The sequence below is a fragment of the Entelurus aequoreus genome, linkage group LG20 (assembly GCF_033978785.1).
Source record: "Entelurus aequoreus isolate RoL-2023_Sb linkage group LG20, RoL_Eaeq_v1.1, whole genome shotgun sequence".
Taxonomy (NCBI): domain Eukaryota; kingdom Metazoa; phylum Chordata; class Actinopteri; order Syngnathiformes; family Syngnathidae; genus Entelurus; species Entelurus aequoreus.
In genome coordinates, this window is record NC_084750.1 from 15,929,617 (window position 1) to 15,950,993 (window position 21,377).

General features: G+C 38.4%; 1 protein-coding gene across 6 annotated transcripts in view; it reads left to right on the forward strand.

The window, feature by feature from the left end:
- Positions 1-21,377, forward strand: part of hycc1 (hyccin PI4KA lipid kinase complex subunit 1) — an 86,424-nt gene that overhangs the window by 14,851 nt on the left and 50,196 nt on the right. For 3 of the 6 annotated variants that reach the window (XM_062029468.1, XM_062029472.1, XM_062029473.1), the window contains exon 2: positions 19,468-19,549. In XM_062029468.1, the coding sequence (XP_061885452.1) occupies positions 19,499-19,549 (51 nt within the window). In that variant the 5' untranslated portion in view covers positions 19,468-19,498. Of the gene's footprint in view, positions 1-13,411; positions 13,543-19,467; positions 19,550-21,377 lie in introns of all 6 variants that reach the window. The other 3 variants (XM_062029469.1, XM_062029470.1, XM_062029471.1) reach the window with 3 other exon arrangements.

Sequence of the window (21,377 nt, forward strand, 5' to 3'; positions counted from 1 at the left end):
AGGTAAACGCTGGGGAAGGATGAGTAAAAAAACTTGCATCTTGAGACATCTAGCAACAGATGGGAGGGAGTGGGGGGCCATGGTGGCAGGCCGCAGCTCTCAGGCGCTGCCCATCCTTCCATCACCCCTATGGGATTTGCGTCAAGGGCGTTGGATTGGGGGTGGGGTATGTGTGTGTGGCGTATATTTTTTTGTGGATGCATGTGTGTGTAAGCCTGCAGTGTGTCTCTGTTCCGCAGCCTTGATGTCGTGCAGCCGATAAGTCCAAAGTCAACAACAACAGGTGTGTGTCCATGAGAGACAAGAAGGGAGTTTGTTGTGTCTTCGCCGCATAGGTCAGCAATACATATATTTATTTTTTAGTTACAATGCTTGAAACCTTTTAACAATTTCAGATGTATCTATTGATATACATTTTTTAATATTTATGTTTTTTTCCCATGTTTTTGTTAAAAATAACTGCTTTTTTTTAAAAATGGGAAAATGTAATTTTCAAATTGGAATAGTTGGCGTTGGGTTTCATAGCCTTGAATCGATCAATAATTCATGACATTGATTTTGATACAGTAGAAATTTTTATTTTTTTATTTTTAAAGTGTGTTTATATAGTAGTCAAAGGGTGCCAACGCTTGATTATCCAACTAATCGTTAAGATAATCGTTTCCTAATCGACTATCAAAATAATTTTATAAAAGTTTGTGTCAGGTTCAAACACTGATGACATCTATTAAACAAGACAAGAAGCAAGGAATTAAACAGACAGAATTCAATTCGGCTCAATTGAGGAGAAACATCTGGACTGTACTCTTTGTACAGTCCCACCATGCTCTGACAAAAGATTGTGCGCCTCCTCTTTTATTTGGACTTTCCCTGATTACATGGCAACAGCTGTTTCTAAAGGAAGGGGGTCGTAAACAGCCGCTGCCTTTGGTCACAAAACAGTTCAAAGAAAAGGTGCCTGGAGGGGAGTCAGGGCCTGCTTCCTCTCCGCTTTGTAGATCTCGGGTCAAGACAAAATCTTCCTGTGGATTACAATAGAAGAAAGAAACCGACGCCTTCATGTCGCTTCCCATCCTACACGGTGGAGTTTTACAAGCCTTTTGATTGGTAAGATCAAAGACAGCTTTTGTCTGCTCGTTGAAACACAAAGTTTTGTGATAACTTAGATACATTTATTCTGACCGTTTGGACACACCTTCTCCTCATTCAATGTGTTTTCTTTATTTTCATGACTATTTACATTGTAGATTGTCACTGAGGGCATCAAAACTATGAATGAACACATGTGGAGTTATGTACTTTACAAAAAAAGGTGAAATAACTATGGTATTCTCTCGATGAGCTTCAAGCACACCTGTGAAGTGAAAACCATTTCAGGTGACTACCTCTTGAAGCTCATCAAGAGAATGCCAAGCGTGTGCAAAGCAGTAATCAGAGCAAAGGGTGGCTATTTTGAAGAAACTAGAATATGAAACATGTTTTCAGTTATTTCACCTTTTTTTGTTAAGTACATAACTCCACATGTGTTCATTCATAGTTTTGATGTGACAATCTACAATGTAAATAGTCATGAAAATAAAGAAAACGCATTGAATGAGGAGAAGGTGTGTCCAAACTTTTCTAAAATTAAAGCTGCAACTAACAATTATTTTGAAAGTGGATTAGTCAACGATTATTTTAACGATTAGTCGGATAATAAAGCGTACATATTTAATGGCTCTAATTTTTCCATCGACTTCTAAATGCAGCTTAAGTTATTTTAGGCATGTGCTGACTAACAACAAAGATGACTAACTCATAAATAAGTATTTTTACTGTAACTGTGCTGCTCATTCAGCTGTTAGAAAAATTAAAATGACTATTAAAAAAAAGAAAAAGAAAGGAAAGGCAAATAACTGTTTATGTATATAAAAAAATACAACTACATGCGATGAAAAGAACAAAACACAAAATCTAACTTCGTCAAAAAGAAATACAGCATTTGTTGATGTGCCGTTTTTTTTAAACAGGATTGCAAATTTATGTAGACAAACTTTACCTGGCTGGTTTGGCTAAAATGATAGTTATTTTTCACACAACTTCATTTAACACTTGTTAGCTCGCTAGCAAGGCATGAGCTAACACTTTTTTACCGAGATTGAGATGCATCCTCCCGCCAAATGTCCGACATCATGCCTCCGCTTTAAATGCTCGCGTATCACAGAAGTGCTGCCATAAAAAACAAGGTCCGCTTTGCAAAAATGAGCATGGTATTCATGTTTTTAACACGAATACTTTACATGTTACCACTGGTGATGTTTTTGCAAGTAGTTAATAATAATAATAGATTTTATTTGTAAAAAGCACTTTACATTGAGTATACAACCTCAAAGTGCTACAGTGTATTAAAAAATAAAAAGATAATAAAAAAACAAAACAAAAACAAAACTAGAACAGCCATATAGCTAAAACTAGTATGCATATATCAAAAAAAGAAAAAGGCTTTTTTAAAAAGAAGGCCTTTTAAGCCTTTTTTAAAAGCATCCACAGTCTGTGGTGCCCTCAGGTGGTCAGGGACAGCATTCCACAGACTGTTGGGGTGGTTTGGTAGAGTGGCCGTGCCAGCAACTAGAGGGTTCCAGGTTCGATCCCCGCTTCTGCCAACCTAGTCACTGCTGTTGTGTCCTTGGGAAAGACACTTTACCCACCTGTGACACCCAAACTGGTTTAAATGTAACTTAGATATTGGGTGTCGCAATGTAAAGCGCTTTGAGTCACCAGAGAAAAGCGCTATATAAATATAATTCACTTCACTTCACTTATGCGGACCTGTTCTGCCCGGAAAATCACGAGTGATGACGTCACGACTATTGTCGACAACTGTAATTGTCGACTAATCATTGCAGCCTTAAGGCGTGCTATGTTATATATTACTGCCTGAGATCATTCCATTTGCATTTCAGCAGTTTAATGACAGTTTAACTCATTAAAGCTCTCATAATTATGCTCATGACACTCACGGACACAATTACACCAAAACTACATTTTCTTGTTTGTCAATTGGCAAGATTACAGTCTGTTAAACAAATAGTAGTTATAATAGGAGTCAAGTTATTAGGAGAAAGTGTTTATACTTTGTTTGTATCCTATTCTGACAACATTGCAATCAAAAACACAATGCAAATTTATTAAATACAAACTTTGTGAGGAAATTTCAGACTGCTCACTTTAAAACGGAACAATCATCTCATATATAGAACACATGTAATACCCTTTTTTGGGCCCCAGGGTTTCACAAGGGTTAAGCAATCGAGAGAGAGTTTGAAAAATCTATTTAAAAAAAAAAAAAGTAGAGCTTCGGACAACTCCTCTGAATAACATTATAATGTTAGTAGAGATGTCCGATATTGTCCCAACTCTTAATTACCGATACCGATATATACAGTCGTGGAATTAACACATTATTATGCCTAATTTTGTTGTGATGCCCCGCTGGATGCATTAAACAATGTAACAAGGTTTTCCAAAATAAATCAACTCAAGTTATGGAAAAAAATGCCAACATGGCACTGCCATATTTATTATTGAAGGCACAAAGTGCATTATTTTTTTTAACATGCCTCAAAACAGCAGCTTGTAATTTGGGACATGCTCTCCCTGAGAGAGCATGAGGAGGTTGAGGTGGAGGGGTAGGGGGCTAGCGGGGGGTGTATATTGTAGCGTCCTGGAAGAGTTAGTGCTGCAAGGGGTTCTGGGTATTTGTTCTGTTGTGTTACGGTGCGGATGTTCTCCCGAAATGTGTTTGTCATTCTTGTTTGGTGTGGGTTCACAGTGTGGTGCATATTTGTAACAGTGTTAAAGTTGTTTATACGGTCACCCTCAGTGTTACCTGTATGGCTATTGACCAAGTATGCTTTGCATTCACTAGTGTGTGTAAAAGCCGTAGATATTATGTGATTGGGCCGGCACGCAAAGGCAGTGCCTTTAAGGTTTATTGGCGCTCTGTACGTCTCCCTACATCCGTGTACCACTCCGTACAGCGGCGTGTTAAAAAGTCATACATTTTACTTTTTGATACCGATAATTTCCGATATTAAATTTTAAAGCATTTATCGGCCGATAATATCGGCAGCCCGATATTATCGGAAATCTCTAAATGTTACTATGTATTAAATAACAATGTAATCGAGTAAGTGTTTACATTTTCTCCGCCCCGTTTAATCGATGAAGGAACTTTTCAGTGTTTCCCATAAACTGCCAAGATACCTGTGGTGGTGGGGGCGTGGTTATGGGCGTGGTTACATGACATCATCGACTAATTTGCATAATTTAGTACAATGATATGATTTTCTCTAAAAAGGCTAAAAAAATGTATACTTACTAATTAATAATAACAGTTTTGTTTTAAACGTCCATCCATCCATCCATCCATTTTACAATATAATTACAACACTTTATGTACATATTTATATACAGATTTGAACAATAAGTTATTCACTGAAATATATTTATTAATTGTGGTTCTTACAAAAAATATATATCTTATAAAATATAAAAGCTAAAATGTCTCATAAAGCTCTGCCCCTTTAATTAGTGCATACTAAATAATTTAACTTTAGCCTACTACTACAACCATATTATTTACCAGCAACATAAAGTGAAACAGAGGCAGAGGTGTCCTGCCACAGTCAGTAACAAATAAACAGAAAACAGTAGTGGTGGTAGATAGACACAGAGCTTCATCAAACATCTGATCCACTGAACAAAGCGCTCCAAAAATCTTGAACTTTAGACTGCCATCAGTTTTACTCCCTACACTTAACCATGTGTTTCCTACTGCCTGCAGACTTTGCACCCTTTGTTATATACACATGTTGTGTTTCTAATATAAATACATTTAATAAAGTCAAATACAAATAAGGCAACAAGAGAAGTATCCTGCACTTCTCTTTTGTAAAGTAAATCTGAACAGCCGATATGGGCATCTACATCAACTATATGATTTGCCTGAGAAGCTGGAGAGGACACAAAAATATATATATATATTTAAAAAAAAAAGTTTTATTTTATTTTTTTAATTTGTGGCGGACGTATTTCTTTTGTGGCGGGCCGCCACAAATTAAATGAATGTGTGGGGAACACTGCTTTTAATGGAATACCCATCCCAACTGTTGACTTCTTTCAGTGACACTACAAGTACACACGCTACCACCCAAATAAGGAAAGAATGAAATGGAAAAACATCATGAGCTCATATTGGCTATGCACAGTGCCAGTCATGCATGTGTGCATATACGTGTGTGTGTGTGTATGTGTGTGTGTAACGTTGACGCGTGGGTAGATTCTAGTTCTCTCACAGGAACAGGTTTGGTCAAACCGCACAGAATAAACACACTTTTGTACACAGAAACACACTCGGTGATTGCTTCACGCATTCTTCGGAGCAAGCTGTTCGCTCCCTCCGACTGTCTCCAAACCTGAATCGCCAACTCAAAAATCAAGGGTAAATAAATGGAGCTCAAAGTACCAGTATTTCTTGAATTTCTTTAGATTGTTGTGGCCATGAGTGTCTTTTCAGTGTCTCATCCCTTTCCATTAGTCTGCTTGGTTGCCACACACATTGAAGAAGATAATGAAGTTGAATCTGTCTCTCTTCAACTGCATTATACATCCCCTGGGTTGTTATACATTCCTTTTATCCCTCTCCTCAGTAGACATCCAATTATCTCTCTTTTGCCGTTGCCGTTGGTCTGTGCTCTATTGCGTTCTGTCCTACTCTTTGACTGTGCACTGACTTGTCTGAAAATGATTTCTTCGTATATGGTCAAAGGCTGCCAGTTCCTCCATCCTTTAAGTGCTCTCTCTCCATCTTCTGCTTGGTTCAGTCATGAGCTATTTTTCATTGTTGATACACCATATTGCCAAAAGTATTTGGCCACCCATCCAAATGATGAGAATCAGGTGTCCTAATCACTTGGCCCGGCCACAGGTGTATAAAATCAAGCAGATTTTACTGTTTCTACAAACATTTGTGAAAGAATGGGATTTCCAGCGCGGAACTGTCATAGGATGCCACCTGTGCAACGAAATTTCGGACTGCATTGTGCCGAGTGTGAAATTTGGAGGGGGAGGAAATATGGTGTGGGGTTGTTTTTCAGGAGTTGTGCTCGGCCCCTTTAGTTCCAGTGAAAATAACTTTGAATGCTCAAGGATATCAAAACATTTTGGACAATTCCATTTGCAATTCCAGTTTGGAGCGGGCCCCTTCCTCTTCCGACATGACTGTGCACCAGTGCACAAAGCAAGGTCCATAAAGACACTGGTGTGGATGAACTTGACTGGCCTGCACAGAGTCCTGACCTGAACCCGATAGAACACCTTTGGGATGAATTAGAACGTAGACCAGGCCTGGGCAATTGTTTTGCCTCGGGGGGCCAAATTTAGAGAAAAAAATGTGTCTGGGGGCCGGTATATCTATTTTTAGGATCACTAATACAAAACCGCACAATAATGTCTGATTGAATGCTAAAACGTTGTGACAGACCACCTTCAAAAACACAATGGAATTTTACAATTTTTTTACTGAATGAGACACCAAGAATGTACATGAAAATAATGTTACAATATTAACTATGACGGATAAAACACTGAATATTGACAACATATAAATGCCACACCCCCTCTTCATCGACATATCTTCCAATCAAGCGAAAACGCAACAAAAATGCAACAAACACAGCAAAATATGAACGCGAAGGGTAAAAAAAACTCACCTACAATCTGATACATCACTAAGCTTTAGAACTTTGTTGTAAAAATCTCCTTCCGCGTGAAGTGAAGTGAATTATATTGCTGGACGCTAAGATGGATTGCTAAGTCTCGTCCTGGGACTTAAAACCAGGGGAGACAGAGCCTTCTCTGTGGTCGGCCCTAAACTCTGGAACACTCTGCCCCTCCATGTTCAAACTGCTTCCACAGTGGAGTGTTTTAAGTCTCGTCTTAAGACCCACTTTTATTCTTTGGCTTTTAACACTACGTGAGTTGTGTGGTCTTCTGTCCTCTGTTGTCCTGTGTGTTTTTTTTAATAAATTTTGATGTCTATTTTACTGTTTTAATTGGTTTTACCCTTTAAAATAGTTTTTAATCATATTTATTTTTTATATTGTCTCTGTATTGGTTTTCTATTAATTTATTCTTTGTTTTTATTCAGTCATTGGTGTAGCATAATATTGTTTTTAATATTGTTTTTAACATGGCTGTGCAGCACTTTGGAAACATTCTTGTTGTGTAAATGTGCTATATAAATAAAGTGGATTGGATTGGATATTTATATAGCGCTTTTCTCTAGTGACTCAAAGCGCTTTTACACAGTGAAACCCAATACCTAAGTTACATTTAAACCAGTGTGGGTGGCACTGGGAGCAGGCGGGTAAAGTGTCTTGCCCAAGGACACAACGGCAGTGACTAGGATGGCGGAGGCGGGGATCGGACCTGGAACCCTCAAGTTGCGGGCACGGCCACTCTACCAACCGAGCTATACCGCTGTCCCTGACACCCGCATTTCAGGCTGGCTTCTGTGGAAACGCTCCCCGCCCACACCGCTTGGTGCCTCGTCTGAGCTGCTGTGACTTAGATTTCCATAGTAACTAATTAGATTACCATAGTAACTAGTATATCATGCAAAAGCACAGATTCCAACCATTGAAATACTTTGTATTAGAGATGTCCGATAATATCGGTCTGCCGATATTGTCGGCCGATAAATGCGTTAAAATGTAATATCGGAAATTATCGGTATCGTTTTTTTAATTATCAGTATCGTTTTTTTTATTTTATTTTTATTTTTATTTTTTTTATTTTTTTTTATTAAATCCACATAAAAAACACAAGATACACTTACAATTAGTGCACCAACCCAAAAAACCTCCCTCCCCCATTCACACTCATTCACACTCATTCACACAAAAGGGTTGTTTCTTTCTGTTATTAATATTCTGGTTCCTACATTATATATCAATATATATCAATACAGTCTGCAAGGGATACAGTCCGTAAGCACACATGATTGTGCGTGCTGCTGCTCCACTAATAATACTAACCTTTAACAGTTAATTTTACTAATTTTCATTAATTACTAGTTTCTATGTAACTGTTTTTATATTGTTTTACTTTCTTTTTTATTCAAGAAAATGTTTTTAATTTATTTATCTGATTTTATTTGATTCATTTTTTTAAAAAGTACCTTATCTTCACCATACCTGGTTGTCCAAATTAGGCATAATAATGTGTTAATTCCACGACTGTATATATCGGTTGATATCGGTATCGGTTGATACCGGTATCGGTAATTAAAGAGTTGGACAATATCGGCATATCGGATATCGGCAAAAAGCCATTATCGGACATCCCTACTTTGTATAGTTGAAGACTTACGCTCATTAGAAAACATCACTGCACATCATAATAGCAGCTACACTTTCCATCTTAAAGATCTATAAAAATGATTTGGGAATGTCCGGCGGGCCAGATTGAATTGCTTAACGGGCCGCATTTGGCCCCCGGGCCTTAATTTGCCCGGGTCTGACGTAGACTGTAAGCCAGGCCTTCTCGACCAACATCAGTGTGTGACCTCACCGATGCGCTTTTAGAAGAATGGTGGAAAATTCCTATAAACACACTCCGCAACCTTGTGGACAGCCTTCCCAGATGAGTTGAAGCTGTAATAGCTGCAAAAAGGTGGACCCACATCATATTGAACCCTATGGGTCAGGAATGGGATGGCACTTCAAGTTCATATGTGAGTCAAGGCAGGTGGTCAAATACTGTTGGCAATATAGTGTACAAACAGGCCGAGGAAATCCGACAAGGACAGGAAGACAAATACCTTCCTGATGACGTATTTACTCTTAGTTGTGTAATGTCTGTTTCTTGCTCGTGTCTGTCAGACTGTATATATCAAAATAAACCTCATGTTCCTTTCTCAGTCTTGAGATTTAGCTCATTTGCTGGCTGGATTTTATAGCCATTATTCTCTTTGCGTCATGCTTTATTATAAGGGGTGACACATTTCATTTGGAAACAACACTTGGCCATATTGCACTTTCAATAATAAGTCAAGCATGGTAATTACACAGCTGTAACTGTCATTTTAAATAGGAGCGAGCAGCGATTAGGCAGTTTTTGGCTTACACTGAAGAATAAAAGTTTGTTTCCTGTATACTTCTTGTTCAAATAAAGTACAAAACCCAAAACCAGTGAAATTGTCATGTAGTGTAAATGGTAAATAAAAACAGAATACAATGATTTGCAAATCCTTTTCAACTTATATTCAATGAATAGACTGCAAAGACAAGATATTTCATGTTCCAACTGAGAAACACATTTTTTTTGCAAATAATCATTAACTTAGAATCTAATGGCAGCAACACATTGCAAAAAAGTTGTCACAGGGGTATTTTTACCACTGTGTTACATGGCCTTTCCTTTTAACAACACTCAGTAACCGTTTGGGAACTGAGGAGACACATTTTTAGAAAATTTTCAGGTGGAATTCTTTCCAATTCTTGCTTGATGTACAGCTTAAGTTGTTCAACAGTCTCCGTTGTGGTATTTTAGGCGTCATAATGCACCACACATTTTCAATGGGAGACAGGTCTGGGGCCGTACTTATCAAGCGTCTTAGAGTGCCATTTTACACTTAAGTCCTGAGAATTTGCTAAATTTAGTCCTACTCTCAAACTTAAGAATAAAAGCTATTTATCAACTTTCTTAAGTCTAAGAATCACTCCTACTCTCCACGATATTTAAGAGACCTTCAGAGGTGTCTTAAGTGGTTAGGAGTTGCCAGCGGGGGATGGCACTGAGGCGAGAGAGACGTGCGCGAACGTTCAGGGAGCGGAAGGATGTCCTGGCTTTGTTTGATGACGAGCAGCTGATCAAACGGTATCGTTTAGACAGAGCGGGTATTATTTTTGTCACAGATTTAGTCATTTTCGATTCCTTGTTAATTTCTGCATGTGGCTGCAGTGGGCTAGTATATATAGAGCGACCTACACCATTTTCAAATTAGTTGCCTAATTAATGAATTGGAAAGAAAATGTTATGAGAGTAGCGTATGTGTGTGTGTGGCCCTTTAATAGGTGACAGCATGTGAGGTGGGTGACGTCAGTGAGTGTGTGGGCGAGAGAAGAGAGGGAGCGGTAGCGTGAGTGCGGGCGGGGACTAGTTTGTTTTGTATTATTTTGTAGTTTATTGTCAAAATATACACTCCCATTGTCCACTTAAATATTTCTAAGATATTTCTTTATTCTTAGACAAGGGATTCCCTTCCGTGATTGGTCATTTCTATGGACACGGAAATGACGTCACCTAAAATTCCGTTTACGGCACATAGTAATGTCGTAATTCAGCTCTGAGTGTGACACTTAAGATTCAGTCCTACACTTCGCTGAAAGTGTGAGTAAGACGCTTGATAACTAACTTTTAAGTGCAGCTTTCAGCGAATAATTTATTTACTCTTAAGTCAACTCTTAGCAGACTTCTTAGGAGTAATTCTACTCTACTGGACTACAGGCAGGCCAGTCTAGTACCCGCACTTTTTTTACTACAAAGCCACGCTGTTGTAACACGTGCAGAATGTGGCTTGGCATTGTCTTGCTGAAATAAGCAGGGGCGTCATGAAAAAGACGTTGCTTGGATGGCAACATATGTTGCTCCAAAACCTGTATGTACCTTTTCAGCATTAACGTCACAGATATGTAAGTTACCCATGCCTCGGGCACTAATACCACCCACATACCATCACAGATGCTGGCTTTTGAACTTTGCGCCTATAACAGTCCGGATGGTTCTTTTCCTCTTTGGTCCGGAGGACACGACGTCCACAGTTTCCAAAAACAGTTGGAAATGTGGACTCGTCAGACCACAGAACACTTTTCCACTTTGCATCAGTCTATCTTAGATAAGTTCGGGCCCAGCGAAGCTGGCGGCGTTTCTGGGTGTTGTTGATAAAATGGTAAAATGGGTTGTACTTGTATAGCGCTTTTCTACATTTTTTAAGGAACTCAAAGCGCTTTGACACTATTTCCACATTCACCCATTCACAAACACTAAAATGGATTTCGCTTTGCATAGTACAGTTTTAACTTGCACTTACAGATGTAGTTACTAACAGTGGTTTTCTGAAGTGTTCCTAAGCCCATGTGGTGATATCCTTTACACACTGCTGTTAGTTTTTGATGCAGTACAGCCTGAGGGATCAAAGGTCTGTAATACGTGCAGTGACGTCTCCGGATTCTCTAAACTTTTTGATGATATTATGGACCGTATATGATGAAATCCCTAAATTCCTTGCAATAGCTGGTTGAGAAATGTTGTTCTTAAACTGTTGGACAATTTGCTCACGCGTTTGGTGACAAAGTGGTGACCCTCGACCCATCCTTGTTTGTGAATGACTGAGCATTTCATGGAAGCTGCTTTTATACCCAATCATGGCACGCACCTGTTCCCAATTAGCCCGTTCACCCGTGGGACGTTCCAAATAAGTGTTTGATGAGCATTCCTCAACTTTCTCAGTCTTTTTTGCCACTTGTGCCAGCTTTTTTGAAACATGTTGCAGGCATCAAATTCCAAATGAGCTAATATTTGCAAAAAATAACAAAGTTTACCAGTTCGAACATTAAAGGCCTACTGAAATGAATTTTTTTTATTTAAACGGGAATAGCAGATCCATTCTATGTGTCATACTTGATCATTTCGCGATATTGCCATATTTTTGCTGAAAGGATTTAGTAGAGAAAATCGACGATAAATTTCGCAACTTTTGCTCGCTGATAAAAAAAAGCCTTGCCTGTACCGGAAGTAGCATGACGTCACAGGAGCTAGTATTCCTCACAATTCCCCATTGTTTACAATGGAGCGAGAGAGATTCGGACAGAGAAAGTGACGATTACCCCATTAATTTGAGCGAGGATGAAAGATTCGTAGATGAGGAACGTTACAGTGAATGACTAGAGAGGCAGTGATGGACGTATCTTTTTTCGCTCTGACCGTAACTTAGGTACAAGCTGGCTCATTGGATTCCACACTTTCTCCTTTTTCTATTGTAGATCACAGATTTGTATTTTAAACCACCTCAGATACTATATCCTCTTGAAAATGAGAGTCGAGAACGCGAAATGGACATTCACAGTGACTGAACATGTAAATACACGATTAATAATGTTCAGCTTTGCAAAGCTAAACAAATAGAAGCTAACCTAACAACGTAGCCAACGTGATAGCATCAGTCTCAAATGCAGATAGAAACTAAATTAAAAAAAACCCTGACTGGATGGATAGACAGAAGATCAAAAATACTATTAAACCATGAACATGTAAATACACGATTAATAATATCCAGCTTTTCGAAGCTAAAAAAATAGAAGCTAACCTAGCTACGTAGCCAACGTGATAGCATAGCAGTCTCAAATGCAGATAGAAACTAAATTAAAAAAAAACCCTGACTGGATGGATAGACAGAAGATCAAAAATACTATTAAACCATGAACATGTAAATACACGATTAATAATATTCAGCTTTTCGAAGCTAAAAAAATAGAAGCTAACCTAGCTACGTAGCCAACGTGATAGCATAGCAGTCTCAAATGCAGATAGAAACTAAATAAAAAAAAAACCTGACTAGATGGATAGACAGAAGATCAAAAATACTATTAAACCATGAACATGTAAATACACGATTAATAATATTCAGCTTGGCGAAGCTAAAAAAACAGAAGCTAACTTAGATGCGGCGGCGGGCTTACTCACTGTATTGCGTCTGCTATCCTGCTCAAAACACAACACAACCTCCTGGTGTTGGTTTTGCTCTAGTCCGCCGCTCCACCGATCGCACCTGCAACTTTCTTATTTGCAGTCTCCATTGTCCATTAAACAAATTGCAGAAGATTCACCAACACAGACGTCCAGAATACTGTGGAATTTTGTCGAAGAAAACAGAGGTATTTGAATTGGGTCCAAACACTTCCCTTGCCCTCGTGACGTCACGCGCATACGTCATCATACCGCGACGTTTTCAAGCGGAAGTTTCCTGGGAAGTTTAAAATGTCACTTTATAAGTCAACCCGGTTAAGATTTCATCATTAATATATAAACTATCAGACTGCGTGGTCGGTAGTAGTGGCTTTCAGTAGGCCTTTAAATATCTTGTCTTTGCAGTCTATTCAATTGAATACAGGCTGAAAAGGATTAGCAAATCATTGTATTCTGTTTTTATTTACCATTTACACAACGTGACAACTTCACTGCTTTTGGGGTTTGTATATCCAGCCCTGTGTTGTTGTTGCTTTTGCGCCAATGCTTGAGTCACAAATGTATTACCTAGGTAGGCGGTGTAGCTGATGGCTGCTTTTTTAGTGTCTTTGTCTCTGTTCAGCAGATTGCACTTGATGGGTAATGGAGTCTATAAACTGCACCCTAAAAAATAAACCCTCAAGGTGGAAACAGTCTTTTTTCAAAGACTGACTCACACCAGCTCGTTGTTTGCCCGCCTGCTATTAAAACACGGTAAGATTTCAGCACCCTCATTATTGGGAAAGAAAAAAACCTGTCACAATGCACTAATTTCACTAAGTGGAGGCTGTTCTGTCTCATAATCCTTCCCCATTTCATGAGTCACTAGCTCCCCTCCCCCTCCTGTCATTTTCATCACTGCCACAGTCCACAAATGGACACCTGGCTGCCTTTTTAGGGATTGAGCCATAATAACACCAAATAAAGCTGTTAGGTTTGTGTAAGGAAAGTTCAGCATGGAAACTGGGGACTGATTTACTGCATCAGGGGAGAGTATGTCCTCATAACCGGGGAATATTGTTAAGATATTAGGGGTCACTCCATGGGCTGAAGTGTTGATACATTTCAGTGCGGGTGAGTCACATGGGAGGCCATCAAGTTCAGGAAGATTTATGTGCTTTCAGCCCAAATCCCAGCATGCTTCTGCATTACAATTGTGCAAATAAGATTTGTACTTCCCCTTCCTCCTCGCTTTCTCTTTCAATCAGCCTCGGTGTAAAGACATGGCAAACGTGGCCGCCAGTTCTGCATTCCAGCGGCTCATTTAGCCATGGTTCTTTAGTTTACCCGTGTAACCCCGCATCTTACTTTCGCCCGATTAACTCAATGTGTCTGCGCCAAGGTGTTGTTTAATTTTCGCTCTCTAATTACACGTGTCTTAGAACTGGCTGTGCAAGTAAACAGTTTAGCCAACGCTGTCGGAAACGCTCGATTCACCTGCAAGAAAATAGGTACGCCTCTCGCACGTGGACCTTTTTTGGTGAGCTCTGATTGCTTGTCTTTTTACAGTACATCCAGAAAGTATTCACAGCGCTTCACTTTTTCCACAATTTGTTGTGACAAAATGGAATACATCCATATTTGTCCTCAAAATTCTACAGACCATGCCCAATAATGACAGGTTTTGTTATTTTAACTTTTGCAAATGTTTTAAAAAATTAATAAAAAATTAAAACTCACATAAGTATTTACAGCCTTTGCTCAAGACTTTGTTGATGCACCTTTGGCAGCAATTACAGCGTCAAATCTTTTTTAATACGATGCCACACTGCAAAAACTGAAATCTAAGCAAGATGAAATATCTCAAATAAGGGTGATATTTGCTTATTTTCTGTCTGATAAGATCATTCTTCTCACTAAGCAGATTTTATGTTAAAGTGTTTTACTTGTTTTAAGTGTTTTGTTCCTAAATGATCTCAGTAAGATATTACAGCTTGTTGCTGAGATTTGATGACCTATATTGAGTAAAACATGCTTGAAACTAGAATATCAACTGTTGCAAAGCTGTGTCATCAACACTCACAAGTATAAAACTACTTTTTTAAAGGCCTACTGAAATGCATTTTTTTTATTTTAACGGGAATAGCAGAGCCATTCTATGTGTCATACTTGATCATTTCGCGATATTGCCATATTTTTGCTGAAAGGATTTAGTAGAGAAAATCGACTATAAAGTTCGCAACTTTTGCTCGCTGATAAAAAAAAGCCTTGCCTGTACCGGAAGTAGCGTGACGTCACAGGAGCTAGTATTCCTCCCAATTTTCCTTTGTTTACAATGGAGCGAGAGAGATTCGGACCGAGAAAGCGACGATTACCCCATTAATTTGAGCGAGGATGAAAGATTCGTAGATGAGGAACGTTAGAGTGAAGGATTAGAGAGGCAGTGATGGACGTATCTTTTTTCGCTCTGACCGTAACTTAGGTACAAGCTGGCTCATTGGATTCCACACTCTCTCCTTTTTCTATTGTGGATCACGCATTTGTATTTTAAACCACCTCGGATACTATATCCTCTTGAAAATGAGAGTCGAGCACGCGAAATCGACATTTAAAGTGACTTTTATCCCCACGACAATACATCGGTGACACACTTAGCTACTGAGCTAACGTGATAGCATCGTTCTCAAATGAAGATAGAAACAAAATAAATAAACCCCTGACTGGAAGGATAGACAGAAGATCAACAATACTATTAAACCATGTACATGTAACTACACGGTTAAAAATTCTCAGCCTGGTAAGGCTTAACAATGCTGTTGCTAACGACGGTAAGGCTAATTTAGCAACTTAGCAACCGGTGTTGTGCCTGAAACCTCACAGAACTATGATAAAAACATTAGCGCTCCACCTACGCCAGCCAGCCCTCATCTTCCCATCAACAGCCGTGCTCACCTGCGTTCCAGCGATCGACGGCGCGACGAAGGACTTCATCCGTGGGTTTGGCGGCAAGCATCGGCTAGGCGTAGTAAGTAGTCCTTGTTGGGTTGCTGTACGTATTGTACTTAGCCGCTAATACACCGATCGATCCCACCTACAACGTTCTTCTTTGCAGCCTCCATTGTTCATTAAACAAATTGCAAAAGATTCACCAACACAGATGTCCAGAATACTGTGGAATTTTGTCGAAGAAAACAAGAGGTTTTTGTATCGGGTTCGACAGGGTCCAACCACTTCCGTGGATTCTGTGACGTCACGCGCATAAATCATATCCAAAGGAGTTTTTCAACCGGAAGTGTGGCGGGAATTTTAAAATTGCACTTTATAAGTTAACCCGGCCGTATTGGCATGTGTTGCAATGTTAAGATTTCATCATTGATATATAAACTATCAGACTGCGTGGTCGGTAATAGTGGCTTTCAGTAGGCCTTTAAAGTAATAATTTCTTAATTCAAGCATGAAAAAAGAAATCATGATTTTGACACGAATGTGTCTCATAATTAAAACAGATGACAGCCAAATGGACTTTGCTGTTTTATTTTCAATGAAATAATAGAAAACAAGTACTCATATAGTAGTACAGTTGGCACAGTACAGTAAACTGACAGTTAATATTTAATTCATGTGACATTTCTAACAATTTTGAACAGAATTTGATCATGCACATTCAGATCAATTCTTCAAAATTACTGTATAAATGCGCACTAATTGACTGAAAGAGCACGCACTTGGCGCGATGATGTCATGTTGTCGATGGGAAAAATGCATTTTTAGACAATATGATTTGCCTGAGCGGCTAGGAAACCCCGAGAGTAACAAGCGGTTGCCTTGTTGCCTTTCCATTAAGAACAATAAATTAGTTTTTAGTATAAGTTTGTTGGTTTCAAGAAATGCATATCATTATGTCAAGATAATGGCACTAGCATTTACTTTATTTAAGAATATTTTCAACATATTGAGCAAAAGGGTCTCTTTTTTTTTTTCTACCAAGAAAAGTGCACTTGTTATTAGTGAGAATATGCTTATTTTAAGGTATTTTGGGGTTCATTGAGGTTAGCTAATTTGACTTGTTTTGGAAAGTCTTGACAAGCCAAATTTTCTTGTTCTATTGGCAGATAATTTTTAGAGATGTCCGATAATATCGGTCTGCCGATATTATCGGCCGATAAATGCGTTAAAATGTAATATCGGAAATTATCGGTATCGTTTTTTTTATTATCAGTATTGTTTTTTTTTTTTTTTTTTTTTTTTAATTTTTTTATTAAATCCACATTAAAAAACACAAGATACACTTACAATTAGTACACCAACCCAAAAAACCTCCCTCCCCCATTTACACTCATTCACACTCATTCACACAAAAGGGTTGTTTCTTTCTGTTATTAATATTCTGGTTCCTACATTATATATCAATATATATCAATACAGTCTGCAAGGGATACAGTCCGTAAGCACACATGATTGTGCGTGCTGCTGGTCCACTAATAATACTAACCTTTAACAGTTAATTTTACAAATTTTCATTCATTACTAGTTTCTATGTAACTGTTTTTATATTGTTTTACTTTCTTTTTTATTCAAGGAAATGTTTTTAATTTATTTATCTTATTTTATTTGATTCATTTTTTTAAAAAGTACCTTATCTTCACCATACCTGGTTGTCCAAATTAGGCATAATAATGTGTTAATTCCACGACTGTATATATCGGTTGATATCGGTATCGGTTGATATCGGTATCGGTAATTAAAGAGTTGGACAATATCGGCATATCGGATATCGGCAAAAAGCCATTATCGGACATCCCTAATAATTTTGCTTAGTTCAAATAAAATACCCCTCATTTTTGTATTTGTTTTTCTTGTTTTTGAACACTGACTTTTTGCAGTGCACAAGTTAAGTTAAAGTTAAGTTAAAATACCAATGATTGTCACACACACACACACACTAGGTGTGGTGAAATTTGCCCTCTGCATTTGACCCATCCCCTTGTTCACCCCCTGGGAGGTAAGGGGAGCAGTGGACAGCAGCGGTGGTCGCGCCTGGGAATCACTTTTGGTGATTTAACCCCCAATTCCAAACCTTAGAATTGGGGGTTAAATCACCAAAGGTTGGCAAAAACTCAAGGATACAAAATTGAGAGGAGGATGCTGTTCCTGTAGTGTGTTTAATGACTATATACAATTGCCCTCAAAGTATTGGAACAGTGAGGCCAATTCCTTTATTTTTGTTGTGGACTGAAAACATTTGAGATTGACATCTCCTTTTGTGATGCTTTCACCGCAGCCTCTTTCAGTTGTTGTTTGTTTTGGAGGGTTACTCCCTTCAGTCTCCTCTTCAGCAGGTAAAATGGGTTTAAGTCTGGGGACTGACTTGGCCAGTCTAAAACCTTTCACTTCTTGCCCCTGATCAACTCCTTTCTTGTTTTGGGTCGTTATCTTGCTGCATGATAAAGGATCTCCCAATCAGCATCTTTCTTTAAATTAGCAGACAAAAAGTTTCTGTAGATTTCTGAGTTCAGTTTGCAGCTGCTATCATGTGTTACATCATCAATGAAGATAACGTCCGAGAAGAAGCCATGCATGACATTACCTACGTCGTGTTTCACAGATGAGCTTGTATGTTTGGGTTCATGAGCAGATCCTTTATTTCTCCAAACTTTCGCCTTTCCATCACTTTGAAATAAGTTAATATTTGTCTCATCAGTCCATAAAACTTTTCCCCAGAATTTTTGAGGCTCATCTCTGTACCTTTTGGCAAATTCCAGCCTGGCCTTCCTATTCTTCTTGCTAATGGGTGGTTTGTACCTTCTGGTGTAGCCTCTGTACTTCTGTTCGTGAAGTCTTCCGCGAACATTAGACTGTGATACCTTCAATCCTGCCCTCTGGAGGTCGTTGCTGATGTCACTGACAGTTGTTCTTTATAGCTCTCACAATGTTTCTGTCATCAACTCCTCATGTTTTCCTTGTTCTACCTGTTCCACATCTGTTGCTTAGTACACCAGTGGTTTCTTTCTTCTTCAGGACATTCCAAATGGTCGTACTGGCTATGTTTGTGCAATGGCTCTGATTGATTGTCCATCTTCTCTCATATTCACAATTTCTTCTTTTTCACCCATAGACTCTGCTTTTCATGTTGGTTCCACCTCTAAATTCAGTCTGCACAGGCAAAACCTATCCTACCTAATCTGAAACTGAACTCAGACATTCAGTGCTATTTATTGTTTGAATAATCAATGTCATTGGGAGACACCTGGGCAACAAAACACACCTGTCAGTCACATGTTCCAATACTTTTACTCTCATGAAAAATGGGTAGGTTCAAACAAAAGGTGCTATCTTCTAAGTTCTGTATCAGTTCCAGATGCAAATACCTGGAAATAAAAGCTGAAATGTTGATCTCTTGTCCCATATTAATTTTTTTATGTCAAACCCAAATGTTTTCAGTCTACAAGAAAAATAAACAAATTGGACTCACTGTTCCAATACTTTTGGAGGGCACTGTATATTCTGGAGAGCCTGTGACATAATGTGGGTGTGGCTGCATACATGGACTGTGCTCTGCAACGTGTGAATTGGATAAGCGGCATCATCAAAATGGAATCCAGTGGGTTATATTAACTCTTGTGCCTACATAAATGGAAATCAACAATGCTGACAATTTTTTGAGCATGTGTTTGTTCTTACAATTGTGTTTTTGTCCAGGTAGAGGTGACACCTCTTCAGATGTGGGAACATGTTGGCTATGGACCAAGGAGTGGTGGAGGAATGGCTTTCAGAATATAAGGTACTGTATGCCATGTTTGAGTTTATTTGGAACATGCATGCATACATTATGATACATCACAATTTCCAGTTTCTCTATTCAACATGTTCGAAAAGGAGTAGAAGAAGTAGAGCTTATTTAATCCTACCCATTTTCCTTTACATAGCAGTTGCTAAAACTTGTATTCACTTCCTGTTCTCAATGTATTCACAATATACTCCATAAGTAATAACAATAAAAATAAATAAATAATAATTGGTGAAGTAAGTTATATTTCATATGGTGAGATGAGTAAGATTATCTAGAAAATGAATGGATGGATGGAATAAATTCAGAATGTTTATCTTCTTTGTAAACACTTTAAGTTTGAAGAGTTTCTTGAAGTGGATCATATTAGTACATTGTTTGATTTCTTTGCTTGATCCATTCCATAATTTAATTCCACATACTGATATACCGTATTTCCTTGAATTAGCGCCGGGGCGGTAATTAATTTAAAACCTCTTCTCACTCCGGCGCTTACCAAAGGCATGCGGTAAATTTAAGCATGCGCTAATTAATTTAAAACCCTCTTCTCACTCTGGCGCTTACCAAAGGCATGCGGTAAATTTAAGCATGCGCTAATTAATTTAAAACCCTCTTCTCACTCCGGCGCTTACCAAAGGCATGCGGTAAATTTAGTGTGATGTAAATTTGAGTGTGATGTAAGGATACCATCATGAAAAGCACATTTAATTAAAAAAACATTATTATGGTCTTACCTTTACTTATAAATGAAGTCCATGTGCCGCTCCTTCTGAACAAAAGCATCGATAACTTGTTTATAGAAGTCTTCCTTATCTTTCTTCAGTTTTAAAAATCTCTCTGTCTCGATGGAGATCTTCCTTTTAATTATTACCTCCTGCTTCGATTGAAAGTCCAGTTTAGAAAACTGTTTATCACTTCTTCTGCAGCCAAGTAGTCGCAAGAATGATCACTAGCGCCCTCTACCACCATGAGGCGGGAGTCATTTAATGACTCATATTTGACACACGCAGCTATATTAATAAAACATTTTTTCAAAATAAAGCGCTTTGAAAGACGCAACTCCAACAACAAAAAGTCAGCTCTCCACCACTACAAACTAACACAATATGAATAATAAGAATTGCAATTATATAATAACACAATATTGATATTGTTTATTTAAAGCGTATTTTACAATTTTTTTTTCATAAATTAAGCATTTCAAGCATGCAAATAACAATACTACAGTAGTATTGGCCACGAGATGAGACTGACAAATGTGTTTAGAAGGTAAACTGAGCAGTTCCCTCCTTACTGTTCTTTTTAGCATATTCAATAGCTTGGACCTTAAATCCTACTGAATAGCTCTTTATCTTCTTCCCTTAATGCGATTTTAAATTATTGAAATTAGCCTCCTCCATTTTGGAAAATGATGCCTTGAAAGGTGAAGTGTCACTCGTGACGTGACGAGTTTGACCCGGCGGTAAAACGAGGCGTATGCTAATTATTCTGCTAAACAAGTTTGACCCGGCAGTCATTCTAAGCATGCGCTAATTATTTTGCGAAGCGAGTTTGACCCGGCGGTAAAACGAGGCATGCGGATAACATATACCCGACGGCAATTCAAGGAAATACGGTACTGAAGGTCTTAAGTGTTGTACGTGCGTACAAATGTTTTAAATAACAATTTTCTCTTAAGATTATATTTCTCTTTTGTTGAGAAGAATTGTCGTACATTCATGGGTAGCAGATTGTAGTTTGCTTTGTGCATAATTTTAGCTGTTTGCAAATTCACTATGTCGTGGAATTTCAGTATTTCAGTATGTGCCAATTAGTGCTGTGT